General features: G+C 38.6%; 1 protein-coding gene across 1 annotated transcript in view; it reads left to right on the forward strand.

Annotated features, from left to right (window-relative positions):
* asic4a (acid-sensing (proton-gated) ion channel family member 4a) overlaps positions 1 to 13,641 on the forward strand; it is a 102,188-nt gene extending 88,547 nt beyond the window's left edge. Inside the window, exons 2-10 of the mRNA XM_081367711.1 lie at positions 2,905 to 3,049; positions 3,299 to 3,426; positions 4,855 to 5,008; positions 5,958 to 6,011; positions 7,773 to 7,926; positions 8,052 to 8,143; positions 11,177 to 11,256; positions 11,490 to 11,609; positions 13,368 to 13,641. Coding sequence (XP_081223837.1) covers positions 2,905 to 3,049; positions 3,299 to 3,426; positions 4,855 to 5,008; positions 5,958 to 6,011; positions 7,773 to 7,926; positions 8,052 to 8,143; positions 11,177 to 11,256; positions 11,490 to 11,609; positions 13,368 to 13,484 — 1,044 coding nt within the window. The 3' untranslated portion in view covers positions 13,485 to 13,641. The remainder of the gene's footprint in view (positions 1 to 2,904; positions 3,050 to 3,298; positions 3,427 to 4,854; positions 5,009 to 5,957; positions 6,012 to 7,772; positions 7,927 to 8,051; positions 8,144 to 11,176; positions 11,257 to 11,489; positions 11,610 to 13,367) is intronic.
* Positions 13,642 to 19,792: the final 6,151 nt, after the last annotated feature.

The following is a 19,792-nucleotide window of genomic DNA, read 5'->3' on the forward strand; positions in this document are numbered from 1 at the left end:
TTATATCGCGTCTAGAACGCACCTATTTGGGCGAAAGTGTGTAAGTCCCACATTTCCCACATCAGCCAGGCTCTCCCTGCCTATGTGACGTTGTATCGCGCTTAAGGGCGCATCCATTTGGGCGAAATTACGTAAGACCCACATTTCCCACATTAGCCAGGCCTCCCCCTGCCTATGTGATGTTATATCGCGTCTTAGGACGCAGCTATCTGAGGGTGGTTGTCCCCCCCCCCTCCAGACTCTCCGAAGTCTACCGGGTGATTATGCACTGTATACCTGGACTAGCTTCCAGTGGTCGGTGTTTTCTCATCCCAGCACGCACGGCGTCTTACAAGTGGTTCCCGCAGCGTTCTACGAACGCAGTACGAGAGAACTCTCGTAAGAGAACGTACTCGGTTACTAACGTAACCTCGGTTCTCTCTAGAAGAGGGAACGAGTACTGCGTTCCCTGCCGTGCGCGCGGTTCGCTCTGGTTCGCTTCGGCGATGAAAACCAGTTGAATCAGCCTACTCGAGCTCCTTTTATAGGGGATGGCCACACCCGTTTCGGCGGGATGTGACGAGGAGCGCGCGAAGCACTCTCATTGGTCTGATGTTGCATCAGCCCTCGCTCGATAGGCTCATGCAGTTGCCACAGAACAGCCAATGAGTGAGCGAGCCGTCTCGCCATGGCTGTGCACTGCCGCAATGCGTTTTACAAATATGAAAATTAAGGATAATTTTGCTTCAGTATTTCGTGAAAAGAGACTTTTCCCGCAGCGTTCTACGAACGCAGTACTCGTTCCCTCTTCTAGAGAGAACCGAGGTTACGTTAGTAACCGAGTACGTTTTCTTGTATCCCGTTTGACCAGCGTCTGCTTGTGAATACACTGGCTGTCTCCAGCCTTAATTACAGCTGTGTGGTGTGAGGCGTCCACAGCTGCAGCTGGCAATTACTGCACGCCCATATTGCTCGGAGAGCCCTGTTTTGATTCAGCACAGAGCCAGCTGATATCAGACTCCACATGCAGGCTGCTAAATGAACAGCTATGTGTTACATACAAGTGTGGCCCCTAACGGTCCCTTTTCATTGGAACAAGCCTCGCTGATGGAGAAATTTGGTTGATTTAATTAAAAAATATTTTTTATTGGCAGTCACTTAAGTTTGTCTTGAACCAGCATAAATTTCTTTGTAGGTTGGTTTATGCTGGGTCGGTACTGGTCAATGGTGGGCGGAGTAAGTGTAAATAACCTCTAAAAAGTGGGCTATTTTCACTTGGTGTAAATAGACACTCCATTTAATTCTAGTTTAAGTTTTAGTAACTTTGTGTGCTTTTGTCATTTTTATATAATGAAGTTTTATGTAACAAAGTTCGGGAGGAGCATGTTCAGGTAATCATCCAATCAGCAAAAGAAGAAGCCAGTATAAATAAAGCCTTCCCTTACCTCCTGTCTCATGACAAATTTCTCCCGCCATCCCGCCACCACCCCATCACCTCACACTCGGCTGGGTCTGCTCATAGATACCTATGATCTATACATTCATAGGGGGGAGTACTCTGGGGTCGGAGCTCGGAGCCCTCCCCCCGGACAGCAAGCCAAATACGCATTATAATATTACATCAGATTTAATTAACATGTGAACTCGTGAATTTCTATTGCTTCAATTTATTTTTATTTAAATTTCAGTAATTTTTCTTCTTCAACTTAAACTATCCATTTTAAATAGACAAGAGTGGCTCAGACATTCTGCTAAATGCCTCGCAAGAGAAAGCCATAGAGTTTGGAATGATGTGAGGTTGGATAAATGAGGACAGACTTTTAATTTTAATTTCATCCCATGCTGGGACCAGCATCCAAAATACAACATATGCTGGAGACCAGAGCTGTACTGGACTTTTGCCAAGAGTCTTTCTAACATTTCTTTGTTTGTGCTTTCAGTTAATCCAACAAATCAAGCTTTGTTTCTATTTATGGTAGTGTTTCGATTTGGCATGTTAGCTAAAGATTGGAACTGAAAACGTTAAGAAGTAAAGGTCAGAAAGAATTGGGCTCCCAGGACTGATGTGAAGAGAACTTATTTCATGAAAATGTTTTATTGTGTCTGTGTTTTTTCCTGTATTTTGAGGTAGACACCCACTAAGAGTTCTTCTTCATCCACCTGTGCTTTTAGTTGATCCATTCTCTCCTGACATTTATTTATCAGAGGTTTTGTCTTTTATTCTTGAGTATTTCATTACTGAGTCCTGTGCGTCAGGATGCATTGTACCTGAATAATAGTCTTTTTGTCACTTTTGCTTGAAGAGAGACAGGAACTATAAATAACAAATTGCTTGCTTTTTATTTATTTATTTAGTGGTTGTGGTTTATGGAAGAATATTAAGTCAAATTTCAAAAGTTATTGCTTTTGATCTAGTCTACTCTTATCAATATTACCCGCATGGAGCAATTATTTTTATGTGATGATTTCATTTTGGAGGCAGATATGTTTCTGAGGATGTGGACTATTCATTTTCCTCTTGTTTGAGGAACAAACGCATTGCATGCTAATGTAGTATGGATTGTAGAACTGTCTCACCTCTCTTCAAAATGAATATGACAGGAATGAGACAGAGAAAACATTGTTTGTTATGCCACCAAATACAAATGCCTACTGTCAGAGTGATACATTGTACGACTTTTAATTAATGTCTGATTTGGCTTTTCATATGAGCTGCACTTTTGATGTTTAAAGTGGCCTTTTCCCCAATTAATCATAAACATCTTAAAAAGGCATCTCTTTTAAGGATCAAAAGGTTCATTTTAAAGTATTAAATCTTATAAAAACAAAGGTTATGGCTTCCAAAGATTGTAGCTTCTGTGTTGTTATGGCCTCCCTGATGCCAGAGTATGACATTTTTAATTAATCATTTATGTTTTTTCATAGGTCTACACAAGATATGGGAAATGCTATACTTTCAATGGCAACAAATCAACCTCCAGGAAGACAAAGCAAGGAGGGATGGGAAACGGGCTGGAGATTATGTTGGATATCCAGCAGGATGAATATCTGCCTATCTGGAAAGAGACAAGTGAGTTATAATGCCACACAGAGATGATTTCTGGTCCGAAAGTTGCAAAGTCATCCCATATTTTCTGCTTCTCAGAAGTGTGTCTGCACAAGCTGTTAAGATAAACATGTTTAAATTCAAGGTTTATTTGTGATGTTGTTTTTCCCATTTGTATTGATAGGGGGATATGTGAGGCTTATCTTTGTGTTCCAATACATATTGCCTGTTCTGCTCTCTTACCTCAGTGTTGTTCTTTTCGCTTTTTTGCAGATGAAACATCTTTAGAGGCAGGAATCCGTGTTCAGATCCACAGTCAGGATGAGCCGCCCTACATCCATCAGCTGGGATTTGGAGTCTCTCCGGGATTCCAGACCTTTGTATCCTGTCAAGAGCAAAGGGTATAACCCTTCTCTTGAATCATTCTCAAACTTTTCAGGCCAAGTACCACCTATGATAAAATCTAACCTTCCAAGTACATTTTATAATGAATTGTTATGCAGCACTTGCCATTCAATATTGCAGGAACACATTGTTCCTTGTTATATTGAAGCGAATAAATAAATAAAGTAAGCCAGTAAGCAAGCAATTAGTGGAGGGGGATTTCTTTGCCAGTGTTAAACACACACACACAGAGTTGAGAAAGTGATTAAAAGTTGAAGGGCAACTTGCTTGCAAAGTTAAACCACAAATAATGCGGATTTACTTATTTGTGACATACGCATGGATGACTTTTGGAGAAGATATTCCAATTTCGGGACCTACTGTAACTAGTGTTGGGTCCGAGTCCATCTTATCGAGTCAAAGTTGAGTTCAGGTCCTTAAACAATTGAGTTTGAGTGGGAGACATTTATTAATGTCTTGTCATCTTAATTTTATGTTGTTACTTATTGTCCGTGTCCATGTCCAAGTTTAAATCCGAGTGTATTCATAATTGCAGTCCAAGTCCAAGTACCCCAACTCTAACTGTACCTTCTGTATCTGTGACCGTATGACCTCAGGTATTTTAAGCAGGAGGATGAAGCAACAGACAATAATAATAAACTATAGTCCTGACAGATGAGTAATTTCACTTGAAATGGAAGTAGTGACTGATTTTTTCCCTCCATATTGTAATGTACATCTGAGTGAAAGAGAATATCGAAAAAAAGATGTTGTGCGGGGACTTGTTTCTATCCATCGGTTGTTGATTGAATGAAGGGAGATCTGAATGCAAGCTTGCAGTCGATTGTAAGAAAGGTGCGGGACTGAAAAACACTAAATGATTAGAGAAATCCGGTATACGTCACCAGAGAGAAGTCTGTCGTTTCACTGGAAGATAAAGTTATGACATCTTGATTAAAAAAACAATCAAGACAAAAAACAAACATGCATTGATGAATCTTTCACACTGACATCAATAACATGCATTTAGAAATTAGATAGGGTGAAGTGCATTCAAAAGTACGTTTGTACTACAAACACAAAGTTTTGTAGTCCAGTATATTTTGGAATGCCTTAAAACTCAGATCTACTGTATCTCAAATTCCTCTGTCAGACTGGTACTTGATCAATGTCATTCTTAAAAATGAGTGCTGAATGCAATATTTCTGTTTCAGAGGCAGGCCACTCATCAAGCTTGCCTTCTGAAAATCGAGCCACATACAAATAAAATCGTACGCTTTAGTCACTTCAGCTTGAGAATGCTGCTTATTTGCATACTTAATTTGCATTTACTCATTCTCTTTCTGTTTCTGTCTCTCTCCTACTCTTGCAACCTCTCTCTGTCTGTCTCTCCTTTCACTTTATCTTCCTTGTTCTTCTCATTTGGTCTCCCTCTCTGTGTGTAGTTGACCTACCTGCCCCAGCCTTGGGGGAACTGCCGCTCCACCAGTGAGCAGATGATCCCGGGTTACGACACCTACAGTATCAGCGCCTGCCGCCTGCGCTGCGAGACTCTTGAGGTTCTGCGTGAGTGCAACTGCAGGATGGTGCACATGCCGGGTAACGCTACACCGCCGCATTAATTTCCCACTCAACCTAATCAGCGTGCTAATGTATTCTGCTAATTGCTAAAATACTAAATGAATAAACTCTTCTCATCTAATTTGCTCCAGGCAGTGGAGCCGAAAGCTTAATGCAAGTCTCTAAATTAACTTACTGTCTCACACAATACGAGGAGCTCGAGTAGTTCATTCGGGCGATTGGAGGGAAGATCTAGACGATCGCAATCTGACACCAATGACGAACCCAGACCTGCTGATTTGTTACGTTCCACTCTAAGCAATTGGCAAACTTCAAAAAAAAGCAAATGCATTTCTTTTCTCTTTTGAAAACCAACGACGTGTGGACTGGAGGACTTTCTCTGTCCCCAGAAACCTCTTTTCTAATTAACTCCACCACACCTGAGTTGTTATCAGTGTGGCTTCTCAGAGAGCGTGTGGCTATTGGAGGCCGGGCTCTAATGGAAGCTCTGCTTCTCTGCTTTTCTCCTTTAATGTTTCCAAATCAATCTCCCATAATGCGAATTGAAAAGAGAGACCAAAAGCATTAACTCAAAGGCCATTTTCTCTTAGGTGCCATGCATATTTCCTCAGACCGGTTGTGATTTTGATAGATTCGGGGGGGGGGGGGAGTTGGACCTCCTGCGGTATTGTGTGTAGATGGGGATTGGGTTTTAAAGACTTTATAAATGTGCCTTTAGGGAGGGTTTGGATCAGTTCATTTTGGGTGCAATTAGGCCTAGAATGATGGTCATGAGGGAGGCGTGGTGAAAGCAAACCCATCTCCCTCAGTCACACACTGCCTTCCATCATTTTAGGATGAATAACAAAGCAGAGCCGCGCTGTCTCTTTCTCTGCCGCTCGCACTTTTTCTTCCTTGGCTGGCGGTGAAATAACAGCAATCATTTTGCTTGTGATTGATCAGAGTCATTATGCATTTTGTTTCTCAGGAGATGCCGATATCTGTACTCCAAGCAATATCAAATGTGTGGACAAAGCACTTGGTAAGCAAGCATTTTTCATTTTTGCTAACGCCCTGGAGTGTAATATCTCTGGAGGTTGTGGGCACAAATAATTAAATCCCAGATAAACAGATGATTCCGTGCGTGGTCTGGGGTGGGAGAAACAGGATTACTCAGTCAGTCCAAGAAGGAGAGTGTTCTCCAGCGCTTTGACATCCTTTAGAGTATCCCTGTAGTGCATTACCCTCTGATACTCTCGCGGTGTTATCGCTCGCTGTAGGTGTCTTGTTCCACTGATTTTATGACATTCGTAAATGGAGCGGCTCATGAAAAGTTGATGATGAGAGATGTATCGGTACAATTATGATAGCCCTTATCTAATAAGCCAGAAATTTAATTATCTCCTCAGTCAAAAGGAAACTCGACCCCATTTAATGGGTAGTTGAACTAAATCCAGATATATCTTAAAAGAATGGACTGTACTTGCATTCACTGGCTATTCAAATATTCTGACTGAAATCTCTACTTTGATAGTTTACTTTAATATTTATTTATTTCCTCACCCTAGGAACATGTCTATATGCCACACACATAACAGCATAACAGCCTATTAACACAAAAAGTTTGCTTAAAATACCCACTTTCTCATATAAAGCATAATTTAAAATTTAAATGATTCATATTAAATAACTTTAGAATATTTTTTACAATAATTCTTCTAAAAAGTATATAATAATAAGGGGTAATCATAATATCAAATTCAGGTATTTTGACTAATATTACAGTTTTTCAATTGTATTAGTATTATTCAGTATATCTATTCATATCTTTTTGAAAGAAATTAATACTTTTATTTAGCAAGGACACATTAAATTGATCAAAAGTGACACTTAATACAATCATAATATAACAATAGTTTATATTTCAAATAAATGTTGTTCTTTTGAACTTTCTGTTCATCAAAGAATACTGAAAAAAGTATCACGGTTTTCACAAAAACATTAAGCAGCACAGCGTTTTTTACCGATGATATTAATGTTTCTTGAGCAGCAAATCAACATATATAATTATTTTCTGAAGGATCATGTGACGCTGAAGACTGAAGTAATGATCACATGAATACATTACATTTTAAAACACTTATTTTTACTTGTGATCTCATCTCAAAATATAACAGATCCCAAACTTTTGAACAGTAGTTTATATACTGTGGATGAAATAGTATGCTTACGTAATTTATATACATAATTTGTATACAATACATATTCAAAATATTCCTCGTTATATAGTTTTAGCTTCTAACTACTAGCTTTGTGGTTAGAGTCTTTTTTAAAAGGGTAGCTTGACTGTAGTTGAACTTTAAATTATGAGATGCTTGACAAATTGTGAAATAGCTTCCTTTCTGCAACATCTGCATATAATAATATAAATCAAATAGGGCATGTCGTGGCATGTAAACTAAATTTTGTTCTAAATGGAAGGCACTAATGCTAAATACTTGGTGCATTCAGTGTACACAAAATGTATGAGCATGACATTCATGATACTTCCTCTCAGGGAGGTCGAGTGTGTGTGTGCTCTCTTCTGGATGCCCTTCAGAAAACAAATTAAATCTGAACAACACGTTAAGTGTGTTTCAAGCATCGTATGGATGATTATTTAGCACTGGTGTTATCTCTCCACATTAGTTTGATGAATGAAGAATGGGTATGCAGGTGTGGGCTAGAGCACCTGCTCTCTCTCTCTCACACACACACACACACATCTGTCTCCTGCTCTAAACTGATGTGTGTGTCTTTGCAGCATTGCTTCAGAAAAGTTCAGGTGACACATGCTCCTGTGAAACTCCTTGTAACCTGACCCGTTATGGTAAAGAGCTGTCCATGGTTAAAATCCCCAGCAAGGGCTCGGCTCGCTACCTATCTAGAAAATATGACAAGTCAGAAGAATACATCAGGTTTGGCAACCTTTCCACATTCAATATAGTTTTAAACAAATAAAGGCCTAATACTGTATTGATTCTGTATATATAATGAATATATATGATTTACACATAACTTTTGTATTGTCCCTTTGTTTTAGAGACAACTTTCTTGTTTTGGACATTTTCTTCGAAGCTCTTAATTATGAAACAATAGAACAGAAAAAAGCATATGACGTTGCGGGATTATTAGGTGGGTCTCTTATGCTTCCTTTTACCACATTATTTTCTAAACTTTGTCATTTTCAGTGCATCTTAACTGAGCATTTCTGAGCTTAATGTCAATATAAAATAAAATTGACTATTTGCTTTCTTAACGCACATTCCTGGTCTTATTGTGAACAATTTCTTAGTTCACATTGTTCCAATGAAGAAAATGTTTTGTCTTTGCATAATTTTGTATAATTGAATTAGACATTAAATTTTTACACATTCTCATAAATAGCCAAAAAGGCTATTAGATCACTCAAACAAACAAAAAAACAAACAAACAAACAAACAAACAAAAAATTCAGTCCAGTGTTATTTTAGTATTATTAGAATAGTATTATAGTGTTTATTAATATTTTGAATTATTTTTATATTGCATATTTTTAGTTTCCATTTTAAGTGTAATTATTAAGAATATTGTCATGTGCTTGTTAGTTTGCTTTTTAAAATAGTTCTATTTAGCTTTCATTTTATTTCTTTGTTTTAAGGCCCCAATATACTCATAACGAAGTTATTTTTCTTTCTTCGTTTAGGGGTAAAACAAAGTTTGAAATACATGACCAGCGAAATTGTTAACCTTTGAACATCTGACGCCACCCACATGAGAGCAGCGTTTAGATGAATTATGTAAATGTGCTGCGCACTTTCCTCTCTCAATATCAAAATAAACACACAACAAAATGTAGCAAATAGCAAGCATTTAAAAAAAAAATTAAAGCATCTGATGATAGCAATGTAGATGTTTGCACAAACTCTACAATTCGGCACTTTAGTAAAGTCACGTCACGTTTATTTAGCACTTTATACAATAGATTGCTTAAAATCAAGCAACTTTACCGTATTAAACATGCAAAACAGTGTTAGTGTCTCATTTCATCAGAAGTAGGCCTACAACTTTCCATGTGTGTTCATGTTTTCACTCGCGGACGTCTGACCTCCAGGGATTAAACAGGAGAAATTAAGTGGAAAAGATTTCCACGTGAAAGAAGTGAAAGACCTACCTATTACGTAATCGCCACGGACCAATGGTAGTACAAAGGTGTTTACCAGCCAAAGCGAACTTTTACGGAAAATTCGCTTTGGCAAGCTGTTTCGAAATTCGAACTCTAAAAAACAAACTCCAAACTAAGTTAGTGTTGGCCTGATTTTGTTCGAAATGACGTCACATCAGTTCAATTTCGCTTGAAGTACTGTATTTCAGTAGCCTGGCTAACGTCAGACCTTGTCTCATTGAGACGTGGTCTGGAAACCACATGTTCATTTTCTCGTATTTGAGGCGTGGTTTACGAATGCCCAGAGCCATTTATTGGGCGCTACGAATGTCTATCAAATGTGCCTGTACGTAGCTCATAGCCAATCGTTTCAATTATACCAGATGACGTATGTAGAGCGACAGAAATTCGACGGGGAAGAAGACGAAATAAACTTGCGTTCTAAATTACTTAGAAGACTATCTAAGGCTGCATCGAAAGGTAACTTCGCGTCTGATGCCATGTTGGATCCATAGATATAAACAAACTGCTTCGGTGTGTCGCATAGACGTTGTCATCATCTTGCTGCTCCCTCCCCGTTCTGTGATTGGTTCCCTTTTTGAGGGGAAAATTTGGTCCATGGTGTCCAGGCTGCCTAGCAGCGTGAATAAAATCGCGCTGCGTGCAAGGCAGCATGGGGAAACCCAGGCTAGTATTTCAGGGCCTTTTGTTTTAGTAATTTTAGCACTTTAACATGAACCTAATTTGTTTCAGTTAATTGCCAAGGCTACATTTCTATTTTTCCAAGTTTTTAAAGTGTAAATTATTCATCAAATATCTTATTTTTAATTAGGGCTGCACAATTTGGGGAAAATGTCATATTGCGATAACGATATGCAATATAATAAACAAAAGGTTTCATGAGTCAACTTGCTTGGTTCTCAAGGAAAATAAATGCACACACAGATTAGTGATAATCTGCCTAAAGAAAAAAGTTATTTAGTCAAGAGCAGTGAGTGTTTTTCTCTGTTCCCTTTGTTCTTTGATTAACTTTAGGGACATATATAATTAGTGGCTACTGTGTACTGTCCCTTTAAGACCAGCCGCTGCTGTCAGAGACGCGGATCTCACACGCGCCTCATTCTCTCACGAGTCACAACTCTTCACGTTCATCATAAGACTACTCTTATGTTATGAAGATACTCGACAGAAAGACATGTTGGCATAATTGTGTGTGTTATTGTTCGTTCAAGCTCGAAAGAGAACTGTATTCTGGCATGCTGTTTTGATAGGTCTGACTGCAGAACCGCAGAACCATACATCATAGCAGTGTGAGGATGACAGCGCTAGCCTAACAGTCTGATGCCGGAACTGCATACCATACATATCCACCTTACATATACTGTACCATACCTAAACCTACTCATCTCCACCCCCTGACCCCTAAACCCACCCCTAAACCTACCCATCTCCACCCCCTGATCCCTAAACCCACCCCTAAACCTACCCATCTCCACCCTTTAGATGCTTTTACCCCGCCCACTTCTGGCATCAGACTGTTAGGCTGGCGCTGTCATCCTCACACTGCTATGACGTATGGTTCTGCGGTTCTGCAGTTGGTTAATATTGGAGCATGCACGATATTAGCGCAAGTCTTTCTGTGTGTCACAGTCAGGACATTCACAGGCAACGTGTTCTTTTTTGGCTTATCGCGCATGAATGGTTTAAAAGCATTTGCATGAATAAGAGCGGGATCATGTAACACTAGCCAAAGGATGCCAAAAATTAACAGATGCTGCGTTAATTGCGTTAACGGCGCTAATTTGTTTATTTAATATAAAATCGTAGCATTTTGCGTCATATAATCGTGTAGGCTTGACATCGCGATTGCGATATGATTAATCGTGCAGCACTATTTTTAATGAACAAAAACTATTTTAATACTTTTATTTGACAAAAACAACACAATTTCAGTCAGAAATAAGGTATTTTAATAAGTAAAATGGTCTGAAAAAAATATATTATGTGTTATTTTTTGCTTTCAGGGGACATTGGCGGGCAGATGGGTCTTTTTATAGGAGCCAGCGTTCTTACCATTTTGGAGATTCTGGATTATGTATATGAGGTAAGCGTTCATTGTCTTCACCCTGCCTATTCCACAATCATTCATTTTTAACCAATAACTCTTCTCCAGCACTGTTTTTTCCCCATTGTGAGCAGTATTTCCCATAAGAGCAGATAAGACTGGACCTCTGAGCTGAGCAGCAGGAATGCTGATTCTGCAAAACTGTTTATAGCCCTCATTTGTCCTACTTTCCCTGCTGCCCTCTTCACCCTCACTCCCCCTCGCTTTCCTAGGTGATCAAACACAGGTTGGAGCGTTTGCTCAGGCCACAGAGAGATGACAAAAAGCAAACCCAGCAGCAGCAACAGGCCAGCACAGTCGCCACAGTAAACCTAGAGGAAATGAAAGCTAAGGTAAGCCACATGCTAATCTCTAGAGCGCTAGTGTTAGGATGCAGCACAGATCAAATCTGTGAATAGGAACAAAGCCCGGAGGGAAATACGACATCAGCGGCAGGAATATTGAGCCATGAATGGGATGCCAGGCTGTCTGCTTAGACGAGGATTGAATCAAATCTCCCTTGTTCTTTTTTGCAATCCGATCTTCTGTTCATGGAAGAGGAACACAGATGTTGGCAGAGCACATTATATTCATGAGAAATGGAGTATGCTCAAAATTAATTCAATTCAGCATGGCCAGTGCGTCGTGACCTAAGATTGTTCGATTAGTGTAAAACCGTAAGTAACTCTAAAATCTGAATAACTTTCAAGCCGGTGTGAAATAGCCCCAAAAAAGCCACGTCACGTTTATTTAGCACTTTATACAATAGATTATTATTAAGCCAAAAAAAAAAAATGGTTTTAAAGGGATAGTTCGGCCAAAAATGATATTAAACCCATGATTTACTCACCCTCAAGCCGTTCGAGATGCATATGTCAATCATTTTTCAGACGAACACATTTTCAGTTATTTTAGAAAATGTCTTAGATCTTTCAGTGGTTATAATGTGAAGTAATGGGGTCCACTCCTTCAAGTCCCAAAAATGTGCATGCATCCTTTACAAAAGTAATCCATCCGGCTCCTAACGATAAACGATAAACGAAGGCCTTCTGAGGGTAATCCGTGCGGTTTTGTCGTAAAAAAATACATATTTAAAACTTTATAAATGAAAATAACTGGCTTCCGGTAGCGGTCGACGCACGTTCACGGAGATGGATGCTGGCGTATGACGTAGGACGTAGCGTAGGAAGCATCCATCTCCGTGAATGCGCGTCGACCGCTACCGGAAGCCAGTTATTTTCATATATATATATACACAGTCAGTATCAAGTGTGTCAAGTATCAGGGTTGTCAACTTTGGTTGCCTGCTGGAGTGAGATTTTGATGTCATGGTCTGAATCAATGACACACCCCTTTTAAGGATCCAACAATTCATTCTTTATTTTTTCTTTATACTGAAATGTGCACAAATACTTTAGCTGTAATTGAAATTTATTCAATTAATGGAGTTGGCATTAATACAGGCAAAATGATCTTAATTATCTGAAACTGAAAAAGACAAAAATGTCCATAAGGTCACACAAGGGTTAAATGCTTTTATTTGTTAAGAATGCATTAAATAGATCACAAGTAACAGTAAAGACATTTATAATACTACAAATGATTTCTATTTAAAATAATTGCTGCCGCTTTGAACTTTAGAATCCTGAATTTTTCTTGTATCATGGTTTCCACAAAAATATTCTGTTTTCATTGGTGGCAAGATTCTGGAACGAAAGTTGAATATATAGGGGCAGACTATTTCAGTCTAATAGGAAGCAGCTGAAATTACTTACAGAACTTTTAATTCATAAACAGCCTATTAACTTTTTTTTTTGTTGTGATCTCTGCTGTCTTTAAATCACTGTACATTTGCCACCATTTTATCGATGCAATAAGCCACTCAAGATCATATATAACAGTGAGTTAGTTTATGTTCAAAGGGGTTTAACTATGAGAAAGCACTGTAAAGTATCAACCTTAGGTGGCTTTTTCTTTATCACACCACAGATTAAACAATGAGTCACGGTGTTAGTCATTCAAGGTGTTTTATTCACATTGGAACAGTGTGTAAGATGTAGGAGTTAAAGTATCCTCGCAGAATCCCATCTGACAGTCTCTGTTCCTATCAGGATTCTGACGAGATGAGCCGGAGCCACTCGGAGGGAGCTTATGCTAACACCATCCTCCCAAATCACCATCATCACCACCGTACCCACCACCGAGCGTTCGAAGACTTTGCCTGCTAGGAAGCCGGCCGGCAGGTCTGGTGCTGTTGACGTCTGCAGAAAGAGTGGTCTCAGTGCTGAAGGTGGGCTCAGTGAAAGACCCTCAGAACTCAGCGCTAATCTCTCTCGCTGTCACCAGTTAAAGCTACAGCCAAAGTCGAACTCCAAACCCTCGCTTCGAACCGAACACAGGCACGGATCGGACATTCCGTTCCAGCAGGAGACTCTCTGAAATCCTGTCCTTTCCCCCATCCTCTCGCAGGAAATGACATCAGTGGAAACTCTACGATTTCTACACCGAATACCTTGGTATTGGGCCTCTACTATATCAAGGCATAGACTGCATGACATCTAGAGCCACTTTATACTACATATCCTGTTTGAAGCATTACATTCTTTATATTTTGTCAGCTGTTAGTTTTATTTGGTGAATTCTTATCTTGTGAAATATTATCATTCAGATTAATCTAAAAATGTAAATGATGTATTTGAACCATGGCTATCAACTCTTAGGATCCAGAGGGTAAGATAAATATCTTAACTCTGGTTTTTCACTGAAATCATGGGGGACGGTGTAGAATAGTTTGTGTTTCAGAAAAGTAATTTGTATCCATCTCTATTGGATATGTTTGGTAAATGTTTCCTTTATCTCAAATGGTTTAACTTAAAGTATATTGAATAATCCACAAATTTTGTAATGTTATTTATAGAGATGTAACGTGTGAGTGGTAATGGGTGTCATTAGCAGTAATAACATAATCTTATTGTGAGGTTACTTCCAATTGAAGAGCCAAATGATGCGTACAGTAAGCCCACCAGCCTACCAGAGCCAGAGGAAGCCTTTGCGGTAACCATATGGAAAAGGTTTGTTTCATCCATCCATCAGCTGATGGATCCACTCCCCCAGACCTCCCAAAAGTGTTTAATAAAACAGACCTTATGTTCCTAGTTTCACTTTTGAATGAGACGGAGTGCAACAGTCCCATAGAGAATGATAAACCGGGTTTGCTCAGCATACTCGCAAACTATGAGTAATCTGATGCACCGCAGCGTATGGCTAGATGTTTAAAAGTCGGTTGATGAGTTTTTCTCAGGGTTCTTAGCTGTGAAATGTCTAGCGGTCTCTTTGGCAAAAGGCCAGATGTGCAAAGCATTTCGATCAGAAACCACCGGCTTTTCTGTGTGTGAAATTCAGCAAGCACTGACAATTCATAGACTAAAAACGTTTCCATTTTCGCTAGTCCTAATATTATAAATGCCCATATTGAATTTGTGGTTACAGATATGACTGATATTACTGTAAGTCAACTGTGTAGCACCCCTAATATTTCTTCTTGTAATCTGACATTTCAGGTACAGTTCTTCTCTGATTATCATTTTTTGTAAATTTGGAGTGCTGTCAATACAGAGAACAATGACAAAAATCGGTGTTGCCTACACCATGTTATCCTCTTTTTAAAATGTGCACCATTTTGACTTAAATGGGGCAAGTTTTAAACCTGCTTTTAGCCTCTTAACATCCTTGATGTGTCATTACAAGTGCACAGCTAATGTGAGTGATTCATTCAGAGTGAACACGGGTGAATCTGACTGCAGTAGATGTGAAAGATATTAATAAAAATGATGTTATTTCAGCCAGCGCACATACCTGTATTTACATCCTGTTTTCGGTTGAAGTCCATAGTAATCGATTGTCGAGTTCACGCGCGTGATCATAGGTAACTAAACCTATGCGTGTGAACTCGACAATCGATTACTATGGACTTCAACCGAAAACAGGATGTAAATACAGGTATGTGCACTGGCTGAAATAACAACATCACTTTTATTAATATCTTTCACATCTACCGCAGTCAAATTCACCGCGTGTTGACTCTGAAGGAATCACTCACATGGCTGGGCACTTGTAATGACACATCAAGGATGTTAAGAGGCTAAAAGCAGGTTTAAAACTTGCCCCATTGAAGTCAACAGGGTGCAAATTTTAAAAAGAGGATAACATGGTGTAGGCAACACCGATTTTTGTCGTTATTCTCTGTATTGACAGCACTCCAAATTTACCAAAAAATGAGCTCAATGTTAAAATTGACCGGAGTTCTCCTTTAATATGATGTGTGAAAGACTTCATGGCTTAAAGGTTGTGCTATTAAAATAAGCAGAAATTATACATAATTTTCTTCTGCACATTTGGTACGTATTTTTTTTTTTATATTCCCACATTCAGAAATAGGGCACCGCAGAATTGTCTTATATATGACAGAGCTGTATATCCTCTAGAGATTAGTTGCTCTGTTGGGTAGATCCCATCAGCAAGAGAGATTTTGCATCGTTATTTTCATGTTTTGCAGAATGCATTTTTGGATGTCATATTCAAAACATGCAGCACATAGTCCATCCATATAAAAGTAATCATGGGTAATATGGGCTTTTAATATCAGAGTGGCATTTTTAAAGGTTCACAGTAAGAGTCTTGATGGCATACTGAGTAGGTTATGCATAATAATACAGTTTACTGTCATAAATAACTGTGCCGTCAGCAGCGAGACCAGAAGAGTTGACATACCAGTGTATTGTCCAAGATTTGCCCGGGAACAAATCACTGAGATTTGATTTAGCATTATCTGTCAACCTCATGCGCTTGTCCAGTTGTAAATTTCTGCATTTGTGGCCTATCTTACCTGTGCAGGTGGAATTGCCCCAAATGTTGAAAGCAATTGCATGTGCACAAATCACAGGTCTTTTTAAAAAAGGACTATCTTTTATAATCCTTGCTATTAGGGTGGAAACTGTTTTCTATGGAGCAATAGAAGGTAATTTTGCACAATCCAGAAGGCAGATCTGCATCAGAAGGAAGATGCTTGCACACCAATTAGACATTTCTCCAAACTGAGGTCAATGTTGTTACACGGTTGTTAAGCAATTAACACAGCTATCTTTTCCTAAATGTATTGTACTGATTCATGATTTCATACAAATTACATCATTTTCTTGAAACACTACAGGTGAAAGAGATGATAGGCGTGAAATTGGACATGATGGAGGAAGAGGAAAGGCAAAAGCAATATTGGAGGCACAGCAGGAACCACCGGAGCAACTTGTGGTTTGGGACAATGTCCAATTCCACCATGTAGCGCTGGTGCGTGCATGGATTGAAAATCACCCACATTTAGTTATAGTGTTTCTTGGATCCATAACTTGAAAAATCATTATATGATGTAGATAGAATGCATTACCTGTGTTGAATTTATTTGAATAACTATTCAGGGTCACACTTTATATTAGGTGTTTAACTAATATGTACTTAGATAATGTACGTGTGTTCATAGTGTTGCAAAACACTTTTGCTGCTATTGAGGTGGGATACGGGTAAGGTTAGGGACAGGTTTTATTGGTATGGGTAGTTTAAAGGTGGGTTAAGGTGTAAGGGAAGAGTCAGTGTAATACAGATGTAATTACAGAAAAAGTTTTTAAATATAAGTACAATGTAAAAACATGTATGTACACAATAAGTGCATTGTATCAATGATTCATTTAAATGTTAAAGACGCAATATAAAGTGGGACCAATTCAGTAAATTCAACTTCCTGTGGAATGTAGCCAATTCAGTTCAAATTCACACTCATGAATTGAAAGGTAGAAATCTGATTCTTCAGTATTGAATTTAGCATAAACCTGCTGTGTTAGTTCTACATTATTAGTTAAATATATAAAGCTTAGTTTGGAGAAATATGTCAAATCTGTCCAGAAAACTGTAATATTCCTTTATCTCAGGGGTGTCCAATTCTGCTCCGAGCTGGAGGGCCACTGTCCTGCCGAGTTTAGCTCCAATCCCAATTGAACACACCCGAACCAGTTAATCAAGGTCTTACTAGGCTAAAAAAATTCCAGGCATGTGTGTTGAGACAAACTGGAGCTAAACTCTGCAGGATAGTGGCCCTCCAGTACTGAGTTTGGACACCCCTGCTTTATCTGATATTAACTCATCTTCACATGTCAGTTCCATCCTAGACTGATTGGGGCAGCGTTGAGCTCTGTGTGTATTTGTAAAACTGTGCTACGCTGCTTTAACTTTGACATGCTGTTCCTTTTCCACCCGCTTTTGCCAGCCAGAGCACTATTAGCTCCGAGAGGCAGAGCCGGATTAACGCAAAGGCAAACTAGGCACGTGCCTAGGGCCCGATTGGCGGGATGGGGCCCAGACAGAGGGACAAAAAAAAAAAAAAAAAAAAAAAAATTAAATGTCCTATCTACAATTTATTTCAAAATGTAGCCTATTAATCAACTAAAAATAGTGACGATGTTTATCTTAACCATAGACTGTTACATTACGTCACATTAACGCCAGCCCATGACTGTAGAGGCGCCAGCCAGTTTACTCGTTTAGTCCGAGGGGACGTCAGAGGCGATCAGAGGCGGTCAACGAACGCATCCATCAGGTGCTGAGTGCGAAGCAAAAGCAGAAATAGGCACGCAAAGAAGCACAGCTCGTAATGCAGGTCATCGATTTTGGTGTGATTGCAATGTATTTTAAATATAAACTTGTGGGCTACTGTAGATCAGCGTCATTTCTGGAAAAACCATTCACCGCTTTATGAGTTTAAAAGAGCGCGCGAGCGTCATTAACGTGCCCAGACGCGACGCTTTGAATTTGCGCGTACAATCAATGAATAACATCGCGTCCAGAGCTGACTAGTAAAAAAGCTACAAAAGTAAAAGACAAGACGTTTGTATTCAAAGTTAAAAAACCAACACACTGCAACATTTTTAAATGTTTCAAATAAAGGATCTCATATCTATGGGTCTATCTTCTATATTCTGATGCTGATGATTAGATAATACCCTGACATCATAGCCTATAGGAATATTAGTTTAGATTTTTTTTCCTGCTCAGTAGCGATCGTGTCTTTCTCTTCCACTTGATTTGTGTATAGCATATTTAAGGTAGCAATGCAATACATAATAACATATTACTGATATTAATAATATGACAATATCTGCAGTCAATATTGATTAAATGGGAGGGAAAAATCCTGCCCATAACGCAGAAAAATGATAAAAGCACGTTCATGATGTTCATCTACTGAAGAGGTATTCTGGAACTGTGAATAAACTGAATAAAACAGCAAAATAACAACAATAACAATAACATCTTCATTAAACAAAAAAAGAGATTAGCTTAGATAAAGTTTGATAGGCTACCAGTAAAAAGTCTGGACCCATTACTATTTTTAATGTTTTTGAAAGAAGTTTATTATTATGCTACAAGCCTGCATTTATTTGATCAAAAATACAGAAAAAAAACAGGAATATTCAGCAAGGATGTGTTAAATTTATAAAAGTGATATTGAAGACTTTTTTAAAACAACTTTTTAATAATCAAAGAATCATGAAAAAAAGTATCACATGTTATAAAATAAATATTAAGCACCATTTCTAACATTTGATAATAAATCAGAATATTATAAAGTTTTCTGAAGGATCACGTGACACTAAATTCAGCTTTGCATCACAGAAATATATTTTAAAGTATAGCCTAGTAAAATAGAAAACCATTATTTTAAATTGTAATAATATTTCACTATATTATTTTTCTGTATTTTTGATCAAATAAATCCAGGCTTGATGAGCATAAGAGACTTCTTTCAAAAACATTACAAATAGTAATTTGTCCAAACTTATGTACTGTGTAAGTAAAAATATACTAAATTTAAAATTAAATGTTGTATAAATAAAAAGGTTAGGAATCATATTTGTTTCAAGTGTGTTTTATTGGGGGTGGGGGGCCTCCAACATGAATTTTGCCTAGGGCCTCCAAATGTCTAGATCCGGCCCTGCCGAGAGGGGGCCATAAAACGAGGCACTGAAGCAGCATATAGCGCAAACAGACTGTTGAGATTTCCACACGATTAAAGGCATCAAGACTAATCAGGCTAATTACCCATTACACTCCAGAACCTAATGGACTGTATACCAGACTACAGAGAACGCATAATACAGTTTGTACAAAGGTCTGCTGTTATGACCATGGTTTCTGTTAGAACACATTTTATAAATGTAACGATGGTACGTACTGCAGTCCAATAATAAAATCTTGATAAATTAATTGTTTTGCTCTTGTTCACTGAGATATAGCTAAGCACGTCTCACCAAGTGCTTTTTGATGGCTTATAATTCCACCGAGGATGCTGGACATATTGACTGAATGTTCTGGGTTCATTACAAGTTAAACCCTATTGACAGTATGATAGCAAGCAGCAGAAAACAAGATTTTTTTTTTGTTAAATCACTTTTGTGATGCATAACCAGAAGGCTAAAAGGATGCTTTAGAC

The sequence above is a fragment of the Scardinius erythrophthalmus genome (genome assembly GCF_964197995.2).
Source record: "Scardinius erythrophthalmus genome assembly, chromosome: 6".
Lineage (NCBI taxonomy): Eukaryota > Metazoa > Chordata > Actinopteri > Cypriniformes > Leuciscidae > Scardinius > Scardinius erythrophthalmus.